At 36.5% G+C, this 22,861-nt stretch overlaps 1 protein-coding gene across 9 annotated transcripts in view; it reads left to right on the top strand.

Annotated features, from left to right (window-relative positions):
* Pcm1 (pericentriolar material 1) overlaps nt 1-17,550 on the top strand; it is a 130,857-nt gene extending 113,307 nt beyond the window's left edge. For 8 of the 9 annotated variants that reach the window (XM_008850845.3, XM_008850846.3, XM_008850850.3 and 5 more), the window contains 5 exons: nt 8,892-8,964; nt 10,036-10,292; nt 13,663-13,755; nt 13,841-13,955; nt 15,556-17,550. In XM_008850845.3, the coding sequence (XP_008849067.1) occupies nt 8,892-8,964; nt 10,036-10,292; nt 13,663-13,755; nt 13,841-13,955; nt 15,556-15,581 (564 nt within the window). In that variant the 3' untranslated portion in view covers nt 15,582-17,550. The remainder of the gene's footprint in view (nt 1-8,891; nt 8,965-10,035; nt 10,293-13,662; nt 13,756-13,840; nt 13,956-15,555) is intronic. The other variant, XM_008850852.3, reaches the window with a different exon arrangement.
* Nucleotides 17,551-22,861: the final 5,311 nt, after the last annotated feature.

Here is a 22,861-nt window from a genome sequence, read left to right on the forward strand (position 1 = left end):
TTAAATGATTTTTTTTTCATTCCCTTTTTGTCTTTTTCAGGTATTAGCCCTTCCTGCTACATTCTACATTTGTTTCACTTTAGGCCTGCTGAATAGTTACCAACCTAGGAAGTCCATTTATCCATTTATGTTCTTTATCAGATCTCTTTGTATGAAATGTAGTCTTTTGTCTTTCTCACTTCTTCATGACCCCATTTAGGGGGTAATGGATCTTCTAGTAACACTCTGAGAGGAAAATGTATGATAGGTAAATATTTTTAAGGCATTACATATCTAAAAACAATTCCTGAGTGTTGAAAATATTTTCCTTTAGATCTTTTAAATGTATTGCTGTTTGACTGATACACCATGCCTCCTTAATTCACATCCTTTGTGTTTATCTTTTCTCCCTCTCTACTCTGAAAAGTTTTTTACAAGTTTGGAATTCTATAGTAATGTGCTTTGTTATGCTTGTTTTTCTATTATGCATGCGTTCATTGGCTCTTTCAATTTGTATCCTTTTCCTAAATTTGCTAAATTTTCTTTATTCTATCATTTTCTCTTTTCTCTTTAGAAATTAATGTGCTATATATAATGTGTGTGTGTGTGTGTGTGTGTGTGTGTGTGTGTGTGTGTGTGTGTTTTTTGAGAGAGAGTCTCCTTTGTCCCCCCATCTGTCCTGGAACTCACTATGTAGACCAGACTGGCCTCGAACTCACAAAGATTTGCCTGCCTCTGCCTCCTGAGTGCTGGGATTAAAGGTGTATGCCACCATGCCCAGCCTAGATATTATTAACTTTAATGGGTTGATCATCTCATTCCTTTTGTTCCTTTTATTATCCCATTGCTTAATCTTTCTTTTTTAAACCTTCTGGAATATTTCCTGGACCATAACACTTATATTAGTTAGTTTTATTTCAACGGTCCTATTTATTATGCCTAAGTACCTTTTAATTTTTTCTGATTATTAATTTTTAAATAATTTTTTTCTTTTCTTCTGTACTAGTAAGCTTTAAATATCTGCTGAAACTTGGGTGTTTATATTAAAGATTTATAGATAAGCACCCTAAAAAAACTGGTTTGGGCTCTTGAGTTTCTCTATAGGATATTATGTAGACATCTAACTTTCTGAATGAAACTCATTTGTCAGTGTCTATTGTTTTCTTTGGAGTGGTTTGTTTTCTTTGAGGAAAGGTTTTCTCTTCTCCTGCCTGGGTCATATATAAACTGAACTGCTGGTATTCTGGAGCCGAATTAATGGGCTGAGTATTCTACCACTATGTATACTTACACTAAATCCTTGTTTTCAATATGATATTTTAAAAGATTTATTTTATGTGTTTGAGTGTTTGTATGTGTGTGTACCGTGTGTGCCTGGTGCCCAAGGAGGCAAGAAAGAGGGCATTGGATCCGTTGGAACTAGAGTTACAAAGGATCATGAGCTGCCACATACCTATCCTCTGCAAGAGCAGTGAGTGTTCTTAACCCCTGAACTAATCCTCCAGCCCTTCAAATAGAAGGTTTTTTTTTAACCATGTCCTGTTTATGCATTCTTTATTGTACCTCCCCTGAGTGCCATCCTTGGTATGACACTAGATCAGTTTCTTGAAAATGTAATCTCCCATTTTCTATAAGGTTGGGCATGAGATACTAGGAGTCTTTAGTTTTTCCTTAGAAGATTTAAACAACTACCACCAATATCACTACTTTTTGATCACCAAGCCCTGTCCTTCTAGTATAGTCCTCTGACACTTTCTAGAATCTGCTGCTTCCATTTCTGGGGTGAATGTCAGTTTTTGTTTCTTCTCCCCTGCTACAAACAAATACTTGGCTTTGTTCATCTTCCTCTTCGCTTTATAGTTGTCAAAAAAGTTAAAAAAAAATAAGGTAGACTCTTTTTTATTCTAGATGAAGTTTTATCTTTGTCTATGAAGAAAAGGAAATTATTTCATACAGAGCATCTCAATCAATCTTAATTTCTTTATACCCCCTTCCCTACTGGCACCCTCCCATACCCCCCTCCATACACACTGGAATTCATACATTCTGTTATTTGTGTTTAGGCTATTGTGTCAAATTAGTGTCCCCAGATGTCCCTCAGTGCAAGTTCCTATCTCTTGAGGTCTAATCAGTCTAGAGTGTCTCGAGTTAGAAGATCAGCTCTTCCTCGCTCAGCAGTAATCAGTTGCCAATATTTCTTCAGCTAAGACTGGGGTCAGCTGTCCATTTTCCCAATTCTATGCTGGGTTTTTGTCTGAGTTTGCATGGGTACTGTGCATGCTGACACCATTTTTGTGGCTCATACGAGCTGGGTCCCAGGAGTTTGTAGGACTCTATTTACTGTAGTCATGCACCTCCTCCCTGGCTCTTACAATCTTCCACATGGTCCCCAAGTCCTGGGTGGGTGACGTTTAATATAGAAGTTCTGTCCAAGGACCAGCATTCTGCAGACTTTTAGTCTCCTATACTTTGGCCATTTGTGGCCTTTCTGTTCCTAGCCCTCTGTTGCATGAGGGAGCTTCATTAATGAGAATTAAGATATTCATTACTTTCTTCTCACTCCTTGTTCTATGTTCTATGAGCCTTAGGTATAAAGGTTGCAGATATGCCATTTAGACTTGGGCAGTTCACAGACAATGTCTGTGTGTGACCAGTTGTGATACTCTGTCATAGTCTCTGTCTGGTGCAGACAGATGAGTGGTGACTGGGATATTTGACTGTAAATAAAAAGAGTACATAGTAAGTACATAGTAGCACATAGTAAGAAATGATATTAGTCTAGGGATGTGACAGTTTGGGGAATTTCCCTAAGATCTATGATCTCTCCAGCCATGTGTATGAGTTTCCTCTCATTTAATGAGCTTTTAGTCCAATTAGGTAGCTATTGATTGCCCCCAAGATAAAAGTGTCACTACTGTACCAATGTCATATGCTGTGCAGGTCATTGATAGGGTTATTTGCTCTTGAAACTGGTGTTGGACCATTGATTGATATTCTCCCTTAGCACCTTGCATAGGGCTTTCCAAAGCCATGATAACTAGCTGTCAGGGGAAGTGGCTTCCAGGTCAGTTCCAGCTCCATTGCTCCAAACGCTATGTCCGAAGTATGTTCTGCTTTCAGGAGCAGGGTTCCCTTAAAGTTCTGGAGACAGCTAAGGGCTGTAGCAATAACCTGTGTAATTTTGGGAGTCTCTTGGACCATTCTGGCCAACAACTCAAAGGAAGGTTTCTCCTGTCTGGCACTGTTTCTTGTTATGTAGCCTTTACCTGTATTCATGGATTCATTTAGAGATATTGTATGTGATTTGCCATTAAGTTGTTGGACTAATACCATTTCCTCTCTTTTTTCACATTAGCTAGGCATTATTTATCTCTCCTCTCCTTTCCCTGTCTAACCCTTGCACCATGACTTCCCCATTTAAAGTGTTCCTCTTTTCCCCATTTCTCCCTTGATAATACCAGTCTCCTGTGGTCCCACCTCTCTTGAACTCCTTTCTTACTTTATCCCCAATGTTCCTTGTATAACCCCCTCCCCTTGCATTTAAAAACCCCAATTTTTATCTATTTCTCCCTTAGTAACACCTGTCTCCTATGGTTTGTCTCTCCCAGGTTCCTTCTTTCTCTTTACCTCCCTGATTCCTTTCAGTTATCCTGGTTCCTGCAGTTACATCAGGATACATATGCAAATACAAGGGTTTTTTTGTTTGTTTGTTTGTTTTCTTTTAGTTTGTGTTACTTCACTTAGAACAATAGTTTCTTGTTCCATCCATTTACCTGCAAATTTCATGGTTTCATCTTCTTTACTGCTCAGTTTCCATTGTGTAAATTATCACATTTTCATTATCCACTCATCGGTTGAGAGACACTTAGGTTGCTTCCATCTCTTAGCTATTGTGAAAAGAGCAGCAACAAACATGGATGTACAGGTATGTCTGCAATAGGATGAGTCCTTTGGGTATATGCCAAGGAGCTGTATAACTGGGTCAAATGGTAGGTTCATTTTTAGTTTTTGAAGAGTTCTCCACACTGCTTTCCATAGGGGTTTCAGTGAATGAACATTTCCCTTTCTCCACATCCTCTTCAGCATTTGGTATCATTTGTTCTCTTGATCTTAGCTAGTCTGACTGGGGTAAGATTTTAGTTTGCATTTCCCTAATTACTAATGATGGTTTCTTAGCCATATTTATTTCTTCTTTTGAAAAGTCTCTGTTTAGATCCTTATCCTATCTTTTAATTAGGTCACTTGCTTTCTTGATTCTTTGTTTTTTGAGTTCTTTATATATAATGAATGTTGACCCTCTGTCAGAGGTGTCACTGGTGAAGATTTACTCCTACTCTGGGTTTTCTCTTTACTTCCTTGGCTGTTTCTTTTGATGTACAGAAGCTTTTTAGTAAGTCCTTTTCTACACCAATATGTTATATGTTATTACCAATGTTTTCCAACAGTTTTGAGTTTCAGGTTTCACACTGAGGTCTTTGATCCATTTGGAGTTGACTTTTGTATAAAGTGAAAGATAAGGGTCTAGCTTCATTCTTCTACAGGAGGAGATCCAGTTTTGCCAGCAACATTTGCTGAAGATGCTGTCATTTCTCCAGTGAGCATTCTGGCCCCTTTGTTAAATATCAGGTAGCTGAAATTGCATGTACTCTTGTTTGGGTGTTCGACTGTGTTCTGTTGATCTACAGGGCTACTTTTGTGCCAGTGCCGTGCTGCTTTTCTGACTATAGCTCTATAATACAGATTGAAATCTGGTATAGTAATCCCCCTAGCATTGCTCTTTGTGCTCAGAGTTGCTTTGGCTATCTGGGGGAATTTTGTGTTTCCATATGAATTTTAGGATTTTTTTTCTAATTCTGTGAAGAATGTCATGGGGATTTTGATTGGCATTGCATTGAATCTAGAAATGGCTTTTGGTAGGATGGTCATTTTTCACAATATTCTTTCAATCCCTGAGCATGAGAGGTCCTTCCATTTCCTGGTGTCTTCTTTAATCTCTTTCTTTAAAGATTTAAAATTTTCATTGTAGAGGTCTTTAATGTCTTTGGTCACATTTATTCCGAGATTTTTTTAAAATTGTTATTGGTATATAGAAAAGCTACTGATTTTTGTAGATTAATTTTATAATCTGCCACTTTACTGAAAGTGTCAATCATTTCTAGGAGTTTTCTGGTGGAATATTTGGTATCTCTTAGGTATAATATCATATTATCTGCAGAAAGGGATAATTTGACTTCTTTTCCAATTAGTACTCCTTTAATTTCCTCCTCTTGTCTTACTGCTTTAGCAACAGGTTCAAGCACTATATTAAAAATGAGTTGAGATAGTGGATAACCTTGTCTAATTCCTGATTTTAATGGGAATGCTTCCAGGCTTTCTCCATTCAGAATGATATTGGCTGTGGGTTTGTTGTATGTAGCTTTAATTATGTTGAGGTATGTTCCCTCCAGTCCAATTCCCTCTAGGACTTTGAACATAAATGCATGGTGAATTTGTCAATGGCCTTCTCTGCATCTCTTGAGATGACCATGTGGTTCTTGTCTTTGAGTTCTTTTTATGATTTATGATGTTTATTAACTTATGTATATTGAACCATCCCTGAATCTCTTGAATAAAGCTGACTTGATGATGGTGGCAAATCTTCCTGATGTGTGTCTGTATGCAGGTTGCAAGTACTTTGTTGATAATTTTTGGAAACAGAGTCCTACAAGCTCCTGGGCACATGGTCATATTATTCTATGGCAATGGTGTCAACATACACAAGTCCCATGAAAACTCAGGCAGACAATAACCCAGCACAGAACTGGAAAAATGAACAGAAGACTTCAATCTTATCTGAAAAAATGTTGGCAACTGATTGCTGCTAGGTGAAGACCAGATTGTCTTCCCAAAACAAAGGACTCTCTTCTTGGTTTAGTTTTGGTGGTTCCCATGCTTTTAGATACACCAGCAATTCTTTTAGGTTTTCAAGTTTAGTAGCTTATAGGTTTTTAAAGTATTCCCTTATAATGTTCTAGATCTTTTTGGTGTCTGTTGTGATGTTTCCTTTTTCGTCTCTGATTTTGTTGATTTCGATTTGCTCTTTCTTTTGATTAACTGGGCTAAGGGTCTGTCTATCTTGTTTAGCTTTTCAAAGAACCAGCTGTTAGATTAAATGATTCTTTATATTGTTTCCTTTGTTTCTTTTTCATTAATTTCTGCTCTGATTTCTGTTATTTCTTCTTGTCTGCTGGGTTTGGGTTTCATTTGTTCTTGCCTTTTCCAGAGTCTTGAGTTGTGATGTTAAGTCATTTATTTGTGTGCTCTGATTTTTTTAATGTAAGCACCTAGAACTATAAACTTCCCTCTTAGGACTATTTCAAACTGTCCTAGTGGTTTTGTTGTATTGTATTGTCCCTTTCATTTAATTCCAGGAATTCTTTTATTTCTTTCTTAAGTTCTCCTTTGATCCACTCATCATTCAGGAGTGTGTTGTTTAATCTCCATGAGTTTGTGTAGTTGCTAGGAGTGTGTTGTTTAATCTCCATGAGTTTGTGTAGTTGCTAGGGCTTCTTCTGATGTAATTTTAAGCTTTATTGCATTGTGGTCTGATAGAATGCATGCAATTATTTCAGTTTTTTTTTTTTTTTTTAATTTGTTGAGGTTTGTTTTGTGCCCCAGTATGTGGTTGATTTTGGAGAAAGTTCCATGGGGTGCTGAATAGAAAGTATATTCTTTGGTGCTTGGGTGGAATATTTGGTAGATGTCTGTTAGGTCCATTTGATGTATGGTATCATTTAATTCAGATGCCTTTCTGTTTATTCTTTGTCCACTTGACATGTCTAATGGAGACAGTGGAGTATTGAAGTCCTCTACTATTAGTGAGTTAGGATTAATCTGTGTCTTTTAAAGTCCTGTAGTACTGTTTTTATGAAGTTGGGTGCACCAGAGTTTGGTGCATATATATTCATGACTGTATTATCATCTTGGTTATTTTTTTCTTTGACTAGAATGAACAGACCCTCTTTATCTCTTCTGATTAGTTTCAGTTTGAAGTCTATTTTGACAGATATTAGAATTGCACCTCCTGCTTGTTTCTTAGTGCCATTTGGTTGAAATATTTTTTTCCATCTTTTCACCTTAAGGGAGTGCCCCTTTCACCTTAAGGTAGTGCCTGTCCTTTAAGGTGAAACGGGTTTCTTGCAGACAACAAAAAGATGGATTTTGTTTCTTAATCCATTCAACTAGTCTGTGTCTTTTAACTTGGGAGTACTGTCCATTGATACTTATTATTATTGAAAGATGTGTTTTGGTTCCCATCTTTTTAATTTCTGTTTGTATTCTTGTTCTAACTTTGTGTTTCCACAGTTACACCTTCATTTACTTTCCTTCTGTTGCCCCTTGGGTATAGTCATTCCTTTCTTCAGCTCTTTGTACTGGTTCAAGAATTCTCTGAAAGGCTGGTTTTGTAGACATGAATTCTTTCAGCCTATTCATGTTGTGGAATATTTTTCTTTCCCCTTCAACTATAATAGACATTTTTCCTGGGTAGTGTATTGTGCATTGGCATCTATGGTCATTTAGAACTGGGAATACTTTGGTCCAGGTGCTTCTGTCTTTCATAGTTTGCATTAAAAAGTCAGCTGTAATTTTCATGTGTTTTCCTTTATATATCAGTTGTTTTTCTTTTGCTGCCTTCAGTATTCTCTCTTCTATACATTTAGTGTTTTCACTACGATGTGCTGTGGGGAGTTTCTTTTCTGGTCCTGTCTTTTTTGGTATTCTACATGCTTCTTGTTTTTGTATGGACATGTCTTTAATTTTGGGAAATTTTCTTTTACAATCCTGCTGAAGATCTGGTCCATACCATTATCCTGAGATTCTATTCTTCTTCCTCTATGCCTATGATGTGTAAATTTGGCCTTTTCCTGATGTCCCACATTTCCTGCATATTCCATTCCTGTGTTTTTTAAAAAAAATGTCTAATCTTTACTTGAGTGATCCAATTCTTCAACTTTGTCATCTAGTCTTGATACTCTGTTTTCCATTTCATTATTTCTATTGGTGAGGCTTTCTCCTGTCATTTTGATTGGCTTATTATTTCACTTCTTCATTTCAGCCTGAGTTTTCTTCAGTGTTTCTATCTCTTTTGTGAATTCAGTCAGAAGTTTATCCCTATATTCTTTTAGTTCTTTGATTTGTTAGTTTGTGTGTCCTTTAAATTTGTTCAATTCTTTGATTATGTTTATGATTGTTCTTTTAAATTCTGTGTTATCTCTAGGAGGTTCTGGTAAAACTCTTCAATAGGGCTGTTGTGTTTGATTTTTGGGGGTTTTTCATATTTTTTCGTTGTGATTTTGGCATGTGGATTTCTTTGTTGTTTGTGATTCTGGTGCGAGACTCAAGCCTTCCTTTGTTGAACTGAAGTTTGTTTCTGTTTGTATACTTGATGTGCCTTGGTTGTTTTCTTATTGGGTATGAAAAGCTTGTGGGTCTAGGCTTCAGGTTCTCCATTTTGATTTTATATTGGAGGGACCAGGTGACTCTAGTCCAGCAACTCATGAGTTCCAGCACATGCAGGCAGTACACTCATACTGCATGTGTGTAAGGTCACCCTTGTCATGCATTGCCTGTGGAGGTCAGAAGAAGGTGTAGAATCCCCTGGAACTGGAGTTAGGGATAGTTGTTAGCCACTACATGGGTGCTGGGAATCAAACCCTGGTCCTCTGCAAAAGAAACCAGTGTTCTTAACTGCTTAGCCATCTCTCCAACCCCAATTAGCCATCTTTTAATTGTAACCAAAGCCTCCTTGGTGAAGATATTTTACATTTCTTGTTTGAAGCTCTTGAGTTTGGGAAAAAAAACCATAGTGATTATCTCCTTTATTGTAACTATATATTCTAAGGCTTTGCTGTTAAAATATCTTTTTCTTTTAGGTTCAACAACATGATTTTGAAAAAACTGCAGAAAGCACAAATGTCCCATCAGACCAAGAACATACTAATAAGAGTAAGAAATCTACATAACTGGTTAATTTTTAAAAATATTTATTATTTTTATTTTATGTGTATGAGTGTATTGCCTGCATGTATGTGAGTGCACCCATGTCATGCAATGCCATGGAGGTCAGAAGAGGGCTTCAGATTCCCCTGCAACTGGAATTAAGGACGGTTCATAGCCACCATGTGGGTGCTGGGAATCGAATCCTCTGCAAGAGCAGTCAGTGCTCTTAATCACTGAGCCGTCTCTCCAGCCTGCTAACTGGTTAATTTTAAGATTTTGTAAAATATTTTCTCTGTGCTTAAACTTTTTTATTAAAAAGTATCAATTCTTAGCTGATACAAGTGTAAAGGCACTTTGGACTTGATGTCTATGTTTGTTCTTCTGGTAAATCTTTTAAAAAAGAAATATCAGAGGATTTTGTACGAACAGCAATTAAAAAAAAAAAAAAAGCAGCATCTCACATAGCCCAAAGCTACCCTTGCACTGTATATGTAGTTTAGGGTGACCTTGAACACTTTATCCTCTGGCCTTTACCTCCCAAGTTTTAGAGTTGCAGGTGTGTGCCCGTATTGCACGTCCACCTAGCTTCTCCTTTTTTTGAGATAGGGTGTTACTGTGTAGCCCTGGCTGCCTGGAACTCACTGTGTAGATCATGTTGGCCTGAAACTGCCTCTGCTTCCTGAGTGCTGGGATTAAAGGCATGCTCAACCAGTCTCAGCAAAAATTTTTTTTATTGACAAGTATTTATCTGTACAGATTATCTAAGATCTTTACGAAAGTACAAATGAGAGAGGAGTTTGCCTTGTTTTATTTTGTTTTAAAATAATATCAGGACTTAGTGTTGAATCTTAATTCATTAAAAATTAGGTGACCTTCAAGATTCTAAATTAAAATTTCCTTAGGTAAATCTTTTTATCTGAATTTGGGGAAATATTACTAAGAAAATTTGTAAATATCTTTCTTTTGAGTGATAAGTGTCTTGATTACATTCATACATGTTGTCTTTCTGTAGTATAATGGATTAAGACTTAACAGTTGTTTCATTACTCTAATGTTAAGACTTTCTTTTGATGGCAGATGATCAAGACAGCTCTCCTGTGAAACCCTCTTATCTCAATATCTTGGAAAATGAGCAACCTTTATGTAGTGCTACTCATCAGGACTCAGTTACTACTACTGATTCAGCTAAACAGCCTGATCCTTTGCCATTACCTTTAACTGAAATTGAAACCTTAGTGCCTAGAGTCAAAGAAGTTAAATCTGCTCAGGAAACTCCCGAGAGCTCTTTGGCTGGAAGTCCTGATACCGAATCTCCAGTGTTAGTGAATGACTATGTATGTATACTTACATTTCCAAATATTTTTGCTATACATTTCTATGCATATTTCTTCATGTTCACATTAACATTTTAAACATGTAAATCAAACTTCACTTTGCATTTAGGTTTATAATCTGCTAAAACATTTTTTTTTAATTCTTATTCTCATTTGCTTCAATCAGTAAGTGATAGTATATTAAATGACCATCTTAAATATTGAAAGTTTTTATTGTTTTGAAAACCAAAAAAGGTTAGTTATAGGTAGCAACTTTAAAGAGGGTTTATTTTCAGGGGCTGGAGAGATGGCTCAGTGCTTAAGAGTACTAGCTGCACTTGCAGAGGACCCTTGTTCAGCTCCAAGCATCCACGTGGTGGCTCACAGCCATCTATAACTCCAGTTCCAGTGCCCTCTTCTGACCTCTGTGGGTTTGCATGCACATTGTGCTCTTCTTTAGATGCAGGCAAAATAATCATACACATAAAAAATAAAAATTAATTTAAAATCAGATGTGAAATAATAGTGATACATGAATCATCAAGTGATCTGTTACACTATTTTTTATTTCTCAACTATTCAGAACATTCCATAATTCTTGGATGTACCTAAAGGTTTAAATTTGGGATATACTTAAAATTGTTTTGACAGAGTCAGTGTCACTATACAGTGAATGTCATAAAAATATACTAAGAACTTACATGTATAATAAGAAGTAGGTAAGCTTAATTTTACTGTAAACTTTGATTTCCTGTGGTGGATGCCACAATGTCACAGTGCCTGATTAAAGAAGGACTCACTCCTGGAGTCCTTCAAATCCAGAGTGAGCCCTGTATCTTCTCAGAACCATTCCTTTCTAGTTTTTCTGGGAAATGTTTCTCAAACAAAGGACTTTTTCTGTATTTATTTAAATAGCACTTCCAGCATGATATGGGAAAGGAATGAGAAACTTTGTCTTTAAAAGTCTTTAACCAGATGAAGATGTTTACTTTTTCTGACCCCTTCCGACCCAGAACAGCATATAAAACCACAAACAGATGTTAGCAACCTAAGTTCACATGTTGTTTTACATTTATTGTGAGCAGTTCTTTGTATCCTTCCAGGGCCATTGCTTTTAGCAATGGTATTTTTACACACACACACACACACACACACACACACACACACACACACTTCTGGCTCAGGGGCAAGGAAAGGTCATGAAGGAGAAATAGGAAGCATAATTTGAGATTAAAGCTATGTGTTCAGCTCACCTTGTAAAAGTTGATTACATGGGGAGTTGAGGCCTAATAAGACTGTTTTACACTGTTTTCCTAAAGGCTAGTTTAAAAAAGTTGATTATACAGTGGGAAGGCAGATTGAATACATAGTGATAAATGACTGTAAAACATGAGATAAAATTCCTCTTTATAAACAAGGCATTCCCAGAAAAGTCATTCCTGTAATTCTTTTTTTTTTTCTTTTTTTTGGTGATTTTGAGACCGGGTCTTCCTGTAGCCCCAGCTGGCCTAGAACTCACTATGGAGACCAAGCTGGTCTTAAACTGACAGAGATCCGCCTGCCTCTGCCTCCCAAGTGTTGGGACTTCAGGCCACCACACCTGGCTAATAATAATTTCTGTGTTCATGCTAGTTAATTTGTGTCTGAATATTTTTTTTTTTTTGTCTTTTTTTTGAGACAGGTTCTCCCTGTACCCCCAGCTGGCCTGGAACTCACTATGTAGACCAGGCTGGCCTTGAACTCACAGAGTTCCATCTGCCTCTGCCTCCCAAGTGCTTAGACTAAAGGCATGTGCCACCACACCCCATTTGTGCAGTTTCATTTCAGTTTTATAACAAACATTACTTTGGGGATGTATATGTGGCATATTTATATATACTTTCTCTTGCAAAAATGAATAAATTTAGAGCATAGTATTTGAATCTCAGGGAGAACTTATTTCAGGTCTAAGGGATATGCTCCCACTCTCATCCTACCACACCCCCTTTTTTGTTATTGTTTAGTTTGTTTTTTTTGAGTCTGCTATATAGCCCTGACTGCTCTGGAACTTGATAGACAACATCCTCAGTACTTCAGGGATCCTCTTGATTCTACCCATGGGTGCTAGGATTAGAGGTCTGTGTCACCATGTCTGGTCTGTGCTTCAATTTTTAAAAATTAAAGTTGATTTTGTTCTTAAAGATATATTTACAATTATTATTTATTTACTGATTTCCTCAAGGAGGGAGACTATAATATTTCACCAACATCGGTAGAAAGTAACTCTTTTAAGCTCTTTTGCTTGTCTTGTTAAGTATATGTATGCATTCATATGCTATGGTATGTGGAGATTAGAGAACAACTTGTAGTAGTCAGCTCTCTCTGCCATGGATCTGGGTGATCAAACTCTGGTCATCAGGCTTAACAGCAAGTTATCTTATCCCGAGCCATTTCATTGTACCCTGCCCTCCTTGATGTATTCTTGCTATCATTTCATGAGTGCTGAATTGTCATAGAATTTTTTTTATTGAAATTAACTCTAAATTAGATTACAGAGGGTCTTGATTTTGAATTTTTAGGCAGATAATCCTTACTGAAAGTTTTTGTATAGAAGTGGAATGGCCAACATTATGGCCTATAAAGATGAGTTTGATGACTATGTAAGAGATACTTTTTTTTTTTTTTTTTTTTTTGTCTTTTTGAGACAGGGTCTCCCTGTAGCCCCAGCTGTCCTGGAACTCACTATGTTGACTAGGCTGGCCTTGAACTCACAGAGATCTGCCTGCCTCTGCCTCCTGAGTGCTGGGATTAAAGGCATGTACTACCACGCCTGGCCAAGAGATGTTTTCAAAGGAAGTTATACAAGGTGAATAAGAATACAAATGCTGAGAATAATGTAGGAGAGAATGACCTAAGGTTTTTACTTGGGTAGTTGATAAAAGATAGAATTACAAATTGTAAGGGAGTGCTAGGGCAAGAAAGGGATTTGAGTTTAAGAAAAACCATTAGAAGATGGTTAAAAAGATAAAATTCTAAATTCATACCTAGTATTTCTATTTCAGCTTTAACAGAGTTGATAAATTGAAAAGCTTATAAATGTTACATTCTTCTGGATATAATTATGATGTATTCTGTTAACATAAGAAATTCTATAGCTCAGTGGTAGAGATTGCCGAGCATATGTACAACCCTGGACACAACCCCTAGTACCACTGAAAAGAGAGAAAAGTAAGGAAGTCATTGTATTTTAGTCATTTTAGCCTTCAGTGTAACTACTTTTACTTCTTCATTCTGCCTTTGTCAGTTTTTATTTAAGAATCTACTTTATTTCTTGGCATGCATGATTTAGATTTTAATACAGAGGTAGAAAGTTACGTTTTTCCTTTTTCATTAAATATAATTTATCTTGTAGGAAGCAGAATCTGGTAACATAAGTCAAAAGTCTGATGAGGAAGACTTTGTGAAAGTTGACGATTTACCACTCAAACTGACAATATATTCAGAGGTATTTAGCCTCTCTTCACTTAACCTTGTCTTTATAACAAATATTGAGGTGAAAATTATTTATATTTTAAATTTTCATTCCAAAGGCAGATCTAAGGAAGAAAATGGTAGAAGAAGAACAGAAAAACCATTTATCTGGTGAAATATGTGAAATGCAGACTGAAGAATTAGCTGGAAATTCTCAGATATTGAAAGAACCTGGTAAAAGTTACCAATTTTTATTTGATATTGAAAAATTAAGGAATCATGACCTACAGTTTCAATTTGTTTTTCAAATGTACTGCTAGTTCCTGGAAAATGTAAGCCTCCCATTGGAGAAGAGGTATTCTGTGAAAATCTTAGTTCAGCTGCTTTATTTTTTAAATACTATTTTTATTTATGTATTTAAGTATTTTGCAATGCATGTGAGTGTTTGCCTGCACATAGGTAAGTGTACCTTGGACCACATGTGTGCAGTGCTTGCAGAGGCCAGAAGGAGGCATCAGATCTACTGGAACTAGAGTTATATAGACTGTTGTGACAAACACCTACCATGTGAGTGCTGGGAATCAAACCCAGGTTTTTTGCAAGAGCAAGTAATCTTAACCATTGAGTGATTTCTCTAGTCCCAGCTGATTGATTTTTTTTTTTTAATTACATCAGCTATTTTATATTTTTAAAATCTTGTTTTAACAAAGTATTAGGTGAATGTATATAGTTTAAGGGAAAATGCTATAAAAGAGCTGACAAATATCAAAAAATTTTAAATATTTTACTTACGTGTATGAATGTTTTGCCTGCATGTAAGTGGACCCATGTCATGTAGTACCTGCAGTGGCCAGAAGAAGGTGTCAGATCCCTTGGAACTGGAGTTACAGATGGTTGTTATCTGCCAGTTTGGGTGCTGGGACTCGAACTCAGGTCCTCTGGAAGAATAAGTGTTCTTAACCACTGAGCCATCTATCTGTCCAGCCCCTACATATAAAAATTTTTAATGATTACTTTTGATTTATGTTTTTCAGTTCTAACACTAAAGTTTTATGGTGTCTTAATGTTCAAATTTTACATAGTATCTCTTATCTCCTCTGTAACAAATTTGTATTGAGGCCTATTTCCTATAATTGTTCATATTATTTTTGGTTTTTTGTTTGTATTTTAAATATCGATTTACCCTCTCTTGTTGAATTTTACCCCTATTCTTGCATTATTTATTAAAATAAGCACATTTTGTTTTTATAATTATAATGTTTAAATCCTAGATTTCTTTCCCTATTTTTCTATATGAATGTCATCCATTGGATAGCCTGCATTGGTAGTCTCCAGTTTCTTCTGGATGGATGGAATAGTATAACCTCTGAAATGCATCTTGCATTAAGATCAAAGCATTTTCTTTTTGTTATTCTCTATCAATAGTTAAAATCATGTATGAATTTTTTTACTTTTTATATTTTCCTGGAAATGAGGTGAAGATCAGACCATTCAGGTATCAAACCTTTACTTTTGTGCCCAGTTCTGCCTGTTTGAGTACATGGTATCCATCTCAGCTGCATCCTCTCCTAATGGTCTAAGCTTTGGCTCCCTTCTTTCCTTCCAGTATGCCCCCATGCACTTTGAGTTACAAGAAGTATCTCCTGTTTCCTATCTGGAAAAGAAATCCTCATCCATTCTGTTCTTTTTATTGTTGAGCTAAATTAGGGTTAGGTTTACTATTGTAGTAAAAGTAAAAGTTTTAATGGAAGAGAATCAAAAATACACTTTTAGTAAGTGATGTTTTGATTCACTAGGTAATTTATAAAACAATAATTATTATTCTGTCTTTCAGAAACAGTGGGAGCCCAGAGTATATGAAATGTCTTCAGAGACTCATCTCTCTTTACATAGTCAGTACATATATACAAATGACACTAAATAAACATCTGTTTGATCTGTATAAAATGTAAATTAGTTTGACACTGCATTTTTGATGAGTGTGCTAAGTTCTGCCCATGGCAGTTTAAAACATCAAAATCCGAATCCTGGACAGATTCAAACCTTTGACACACTATGGGATTTTTCTTTTTCTTTTCTTTTTGTTTATGGCCTTGATTCTGCACCCCTTCCCTTATTGTGATTTGGCAACATTAAATTTAAAATGTAGTTTTAATAAAGTTTGAACTTATCTGTAAAGTATCTTTTTTGGAAATTTTGTTGAATTCTATACAGCAAATTGCTGTTTTATGTAACTTTAGGCTATTCAGAAACAACAGTGATTAAAAATTAGAGGAATATGTTATTTATTATAAAGTCCAGCCTTAGGCCAGTCTTCTAAATAATGCCAGTATTGCTACTATTGGAGCTAATGTTCTTTTAGTTACCTGCTGGTCCTATAGAAGAACAGAGCAGATTATAAAGGTAACCAGGATATCTGTGGTCATAGAATATAGTTCATAACCCAAATTATATAAAAAGTTTAGAATATATGTCATTAATTCCTAGAACTTAACAAAAATTATCTATTAGATTAATATTTTCCAGAGTTGAAAATCCTGTCTATATTGCCTCAGTCTAAAAATTAAAAAACAAGCTTCATATGGTTAAGGAGTATTTCTGTATAGACAAGTAACATTCTGATTAAAATGAAAAACCAAATTCTTTCAAGTAGAACTAAATAGAACCAAATTTATGTAACAGAGCACTAAGGTTTTTGTATGTCTTTGGACAGACCTTCCTTTTGAGATGATCATTTAAAACCAAAGTCTAGTGGTTGATTTTGTGTGTAGTGAGAGAGAAGCAAGTTCACAGGTGAATTATTAAAGTACTGAGTAAAGAAAGTCTGTGACTTCATCACTATAAACCAACTTTTAAAAAGTGCTTTCCCGTTTTATTCTACATATACTCAGCATAGGCTGAGTTTGGTATAACAGAGTCACTAAACAATGACAAAGTCAGTCTTACAGATTAAAGTAATGATGTGAAGAATTAGTCCAATGATTCTTTTAAATTTTTAAATAATTGTCCAAAATACCCCATAAGCAAACAGCTTATTTGGTATTCCTTTAAAATTCTCATGTGCTTGATACCTTAGCATAGCTATAATGGCCTGTCCAATGGAACTGGACATTATGTAATGTCTGGGAACATCAAATGATGATTTCCCTCTGAGGACTTTTATTGTATTATTACTTCCAATTTAAATTAAGACTAGCTTTCTAACTTCATTAAAACTTATTTGGAAAATACGAACCTAGAATCAAGGATTCTTACCCAGTTAGACTGACTTCAGGAACATTAGAACAATAACTTACATTACATGTCTAAGCAAGTTCTGTATTTTCTAGACTAAGCAAAAAATTTCATTGTGATTTTCAAGCCAAGCCTTACATATTGCAGCTCTCGCTCTCATTCTGCATGCTTAGCTACAGTGGAAGAATTATATTTAATATATTAGCTCTTACCATGGTACCTATGAACCTTATCAGACTAGTTTATTTGGCTTATGTTATAGCTACTATTTAGTTTATTTTCATATTTTTATAGATAATTTACTTTTAAAATATCCAGGGATTGAGAACAGATAATGTGCTTAATATGTTTTCCCTGGTAACTATTGCTCAAAAGTTATTAAATTATATATTCCTGTTTGTCTTAATTTGTAAGTTGAAACTTTGGTTAGTGATAGAGAGAGAGAAAAAATCCCAATACATAAGGTAGGACTCCATGTAGGTAGAGGTAATGCTAAAATAATGAACTACTCAGACTGTGGAGGTACTCTGTATTTTGTAACATTCACTTTGGGTAAATGCTTTTTCACTGTTAATAAATGTATATCCTACATGCAGCCCTGAATTGCATTTTTATTTAAATTGATATACTTACTCACTACACTTTAGAATTCATTCAGAATTGTGGCTTATTTGGCAATTTTTAATGAAAAAAAATCAAGACATGAAAAATAATGACATGCTGACTATTTAAAAAGATATCACTTGAGAATATTTTTCTTACAGTGAGCATATGCTTTATTATTTCTTAGTTACATTGATTTTTGTATAAATGCCTTTAATATACACATAAACAAGAGAAATTTTGAGATTGATTCTATATCTTCACAGACTTCAAAATAGCTAAGAGAATGTAAATGTTAAATTTGGTATAGTAAAATCTGTGTGAATGTAAGAATTGATGAGAATGCAGCTTGGAAGGAAGAAATGTATTAGGTGTCAGTAGTACATGGCACGTAGAGTCCTGGGGAAAGCAAGCACTAGATTTTGGTCTGTGGAAACCCTGTGTAAAGGTTTTTTCTGAGGGTTCCGAGGAAATAGCATAGTAGGGCAGAGTTAAAGTTTAGGCATTGGCTAGTTTGAATAACTCCAGAGGAGTTTAGACTCTTAAGTGTGCGAGTGCTTTTGTGGGGACCTAAAGGCCCCACCTTGCATAGGTCCGAAGTTACTGGGGACATGGCCTGGCTTGTTTTGAAAGTCTGAAGAATACTTCCGCACTGCTGAGGAGTGCACGATCAGCGTGTGACCATCCTTGAGATACACCCTCAGGGGGGAGGGGGGAGTTCCAGGTGCCTTTATAAGTTTTGGAACACTTGCAATAAATGAGTCCCTGCTTTACTAGGCTCCCGTTGCATCTGAGTGTCCCCGGGTAATGGGGGCGGCGAGGGCTGGCGAACGGTGTTTTTACTCATCCCCAATCCTCACCTCACCGGGGGTCGCGGGTTCGAGTCCCCGGCATGCTTTGCCCTCTAAGGATTCAAGCCTGGAAAAATACTGATGTGAGAGTTAGATAAGGAGGTAGTTGGGAATATAGACTGGGGATTGATTTGCTCATGAAAAATGGTGGCTCAACCCTTTGCTGTCTCTAAGAAAGAGCTGGAGCCCTGTGAAGGATGTGTTCTTCCTAACCAGCAAGCTTTCTTTTAAGATGTTCAAACAAGGGGCTGGAGAGATGGCTCAGCGGTTAACAACACGGTCTTGCAGAAGACCGAGGTTTGAATCCCAGCACCCACATGGCAGCTAACAACTGTCCGTACCAGTTCCAGGAAATCCGACAGCCTCTTCTGTTCTCCACCGGCATTGCATGACATGGGTGCACTTATCTACACACAGGCAATACACGCATACACATAAAATAAAAATAATAAATAAAACATTTAAGAAAATGTTCAAACAAAGCCAGACCTAGTGATGCTACTGCGGAGGCTGAGACAGGAAGATCACAAATTCAAGCTCTGCCTGGGTTACAGAGTAAGTTCAAAGCCAACTTGGGGAACTTGACGAGACACTGTCTGCAAATGAAAAGAGGGCTAGAGATATATCTCAGTGGTAAGAGTGCTTGCTTAGCATGTACAAGGTTCAGAATTCAGTCCCCAATACTAAGGGGTGGGGGTTTGCAGGGGAACACACATGTCAAAGCATACAGGAAATAGAATAGTTAAGACAGTATACAGAAAAGTTTTCATATTTACTCAAAAGTTGACAAATTTCTTGTCCAACTTTATGTATAAGATTATCTGTCAAAGGGATATTGGTTCTGGATTTCACTTATTCCACAAATAAGGGTTTCCTAGTCACCTTGACTGGAAAAGCCAGCACTTCCCATTTTGGTTTTACAGCTGATTGCTACTGTGACACTCCCTCAGCTTCAGTGGTATCACTGGTTTGTTTACTTCTCAACTCTGAGGGACAGAAGAAAGCTCTGTGTGCATACACACAGAGAGGGAATTCTGTATCTTCCCAGATTTGAAAATATCCCTAACAAAAGAATTTAGGGCCAGTAATTTACAGGGTCTTTGATTTAGTTATTTTAAAAACTAGTTAGAGCACAAATTTTCATACAGCAGAGTCCTGTTCTGTTTTATATAAATGCATCAAGACTTTTCCTGTGTAGTTACCTATTTTCCATATATAGTTCTAATAGATCACATATGGATCTGGTTTTGTAGATTTTCCTTTCCTTAGTCTAAAGAGCTTTCATAACAGGTCTTAGATATGATTTTTTGAGTTTCAATTTTGCTGACTCCACTTTTTTCTGTTCGCCCTTTAACATTATGCCCTCAAAAAAATGTTTTGAGATGGGTTTTGGTGGTGCCTGCCTTTAATCCCAGCACTCAGGAGGCAAAAGCTTGTCTTTAAAAAACTAAAAAAAAAAAGAAGTCTGAGACAGAATAACTGATTTTAAATTATAAAGTTAGTATTTCAAGTAGCTTTTTAAATTACAACTTTCAAATTTACTTTGCTTTATATCAAAAATATTACACTTTTCTTTCTGATTTTCCAACTGCAGCCAATTGTCAATCTATACAAGTGTTTAGCTAGCTTGAAACTCACTATGTAGACCAGGCTGGCTTTGATCTTACAGAGATCCATCTGCCTCTGCCTCCTGAGTACTGAGATTAAAAATGTGCATCATCGCCTGGTTTATCAATAACTTTTTAATGGTTCATCATTGGATTCTATTGTATTTGAGTGTAATTTTTAGTAATGGCTAGAAAAGTAGAACATATTTCAATATATAAATGTTTTCTAACCAAAGAAATATAAGTTTCCACTTATATGAAACTTATTTTCTGGTAGTCTTAGTAGTTAGTCCAGATTTTCATGTAAAATATTTCTACATGATCAAGGAGCTTGTCAGGACTCAAAAATTCAGTTTATATGAACATATATCAGTTTTCTCCTTGTCTGTTGATATTAGCAGTTATATATTAGAACTCTTGTTTTTAACCTAAAATTCTTTCTTTTTTTTTTTTTAAAGACTAGCAAATCTTATTACAAATAATTAAATCTCTCCATGTCTCAAAAAGTATCAAACACCACTTTAAAACTCTACCACATAGCAGAGGAAGCATTCAATACCAGACTGAGTGAGAAAAAGTTAAATTTCCAGCTTCTGATCATATTACATGGTGACAAGGCAGAGCTTCCATGTCATTTTCCATGTTATCCAAGTGTGTGCCTCAAACATTATCTCAAAACTTTCTGTTTCATATTTTAAGTGCAGAAAGTTGAGATAGATAAAATCAAGTGAAAACATAATATTAGAATAATAAAGAGGCCTGCTATGACATTTGGAAACAGTGGAGCAACATTTTAATGATGTGTTTTAACTCTTTTCCTCATTTGCTTATCTGTAAGCATTATTGTTTAGTATTTTACATTTTATCTAGGTGGGCGCTGTTGTACCAACTCTTCTGCATTTCTCATTTTCTTTTCACTGAGCTTCATTCACATACCTGTTTGATCTTCAAGCATGCCAGGCACTGTCCCACTATTAAGATCTTTACATGTTCTTGTATGTATGTATGTATGTATGTATGTATGTATTGTGTGTGTGTGTGTGCGTGCACGTAGACAGGCATGGGAATGCTACAACATGCATATGAAAGTCAAGGACAACCACACATATCAGTCTTTGTCTTCTACCTTGTTTGAGGGAAGGTCTTCTTTGTTTGCCTCTGCTGTGGACTCCAGGCTAGCTGGTCCATGAGCCTCTGAGGCATTCTAGCTCTGCCTCCCATCTCACTGTAGGATTGCGGGGATTACAGAACATAACTGCGTCCAGCTTTTATGTGGGTTCCAGGGATCCTGAACTCAGATTTTCAGGTTCCCACAGTGTGCTGGATAGCTTTAGTGTCAACTTGACACACCTGGGTTGAGGGAGCCTCAATTGGGGAATTGCCTCTATTGGACTGGCCTGTGGTCATGTCTGAGGGGCATCTTCTTGATGAGTGATGTGCGAGGGCCCAGCCCACTGTGGGTGGTGCTACCCCTGGGCAGGTGGGCCTATGTTGCATAAGAAAGCAGGCTGAGCACGGGCCAGGGGAGCAAGTCAGTAAGCAGCATTCCTCTATGGCCTGTGCTCCAGGTTCCTGCCCTGAGTTCCTACCTTGGGCTCCTGGATGAACTGTGACCCAGGATATGTAAGCTAAATAAACCCTTTCCTCCCCAAGTTGGTAGTGGTCAGAGTATTTTGTCACAGCAATGAAGAAACAAACCAGAACACACAGCAAGCACTTCACCCACTGAGCCGTCTCCCTACGCTGCTTATGAGATATCTTCATGGCAAAAATTTAGAGAACTATCCAATCTAAAATTGCAACTACTTACCTATGTAAGGATAGAAGTTTCTTCTCTCCTTTGTTCACTGTATTTTAGCCTTTAAAGCAATTCCTGGAATGTGATTTTTTTGGTTTTTTTTTGTTGTTGTTGTTTTGTTTTGTTTTTTGAGACAGGATCTCCTTGTAGCCCCAGCCGACCTGGAATTAACTATGTAGACCAGGTTGGTCTCGAACTCACAGAGATTCACCTGCCCTGCCTTCTGAGTGCTGGGATCAAAGGCATGAGCCACCACACCAGTGGAATGTAGGAATTTTAAAGTATCTATTGACTAGACTCCAGTGGATAAACTTATACCAAAGGACATTTGGGTACAAAACTTTGACTCAATAGGCCTTAACATGTATGACAGAATGAATGAAATCCAGTGTGTGTGTGTGGGGGGGTCTAAATATGATTAAGATTTATTACATGAAATGCACAAAAATTCAATTAAAATACAGATTTAAAATGCGTACATTTTTAGAATACTTCAGAAAGAGGTTTAAGGTCTTTATTTTCACTGGACATCTCATTTAGCAGCATCTCCACAGCAGCAGTTTTAACAAGGAAAATGAAATATTCCTAAAATAGTATATTTAGAAAAGTATCAGCTGAGAAAAATGGAAATATATACTTACTTCTTTTGAAGTCTACTAATAGGTAATTCATATTCATTTGAAATTAACACAAATCAAAATGCAAAGAATTCAATAATAGGATAGATAAAATAGATTAGAAATTAATAATTGGGGCTGGAGAGATGGCTCAGGAGTTAAGAGCACTGGCTGCTCTTGCAGAGGACTCAGGTTTGATTCCCAGCACCCACATGGCATCCAACAACTGTCTGAAACTCCAGACCCAGGGGGATCCAGTGCCCTCTTCTGACCTCCGTAGGCATTGCACAACACAGGTACACTTACATATGTGCATGCAATACACCCATACACATAAAATAGATGAAATATTTTTCCCAGTTAATTATTTAATAACCACATACTTAGAAGAAGCATTTCATTACAACAACATTGACATTTTCAATAACAA

The sequence above is a fragment of the Nannospalax galili genome, unplaced genomic scaffold (assembly GCF_000622305.1).
Source record: "Nannospalax galili isolate Female #2095 unplaced genomic scaffold, S.galili_v1.0 scaffold1025, whole genome shotgun sequence".
Classification (NCBI taxonomy): domain Eukaryota; kingdom Metazoa; phylum Chordata; class Mammalia; order Rodentia; family Spalacidae; genus Nannospalax; species Nannospalax galili.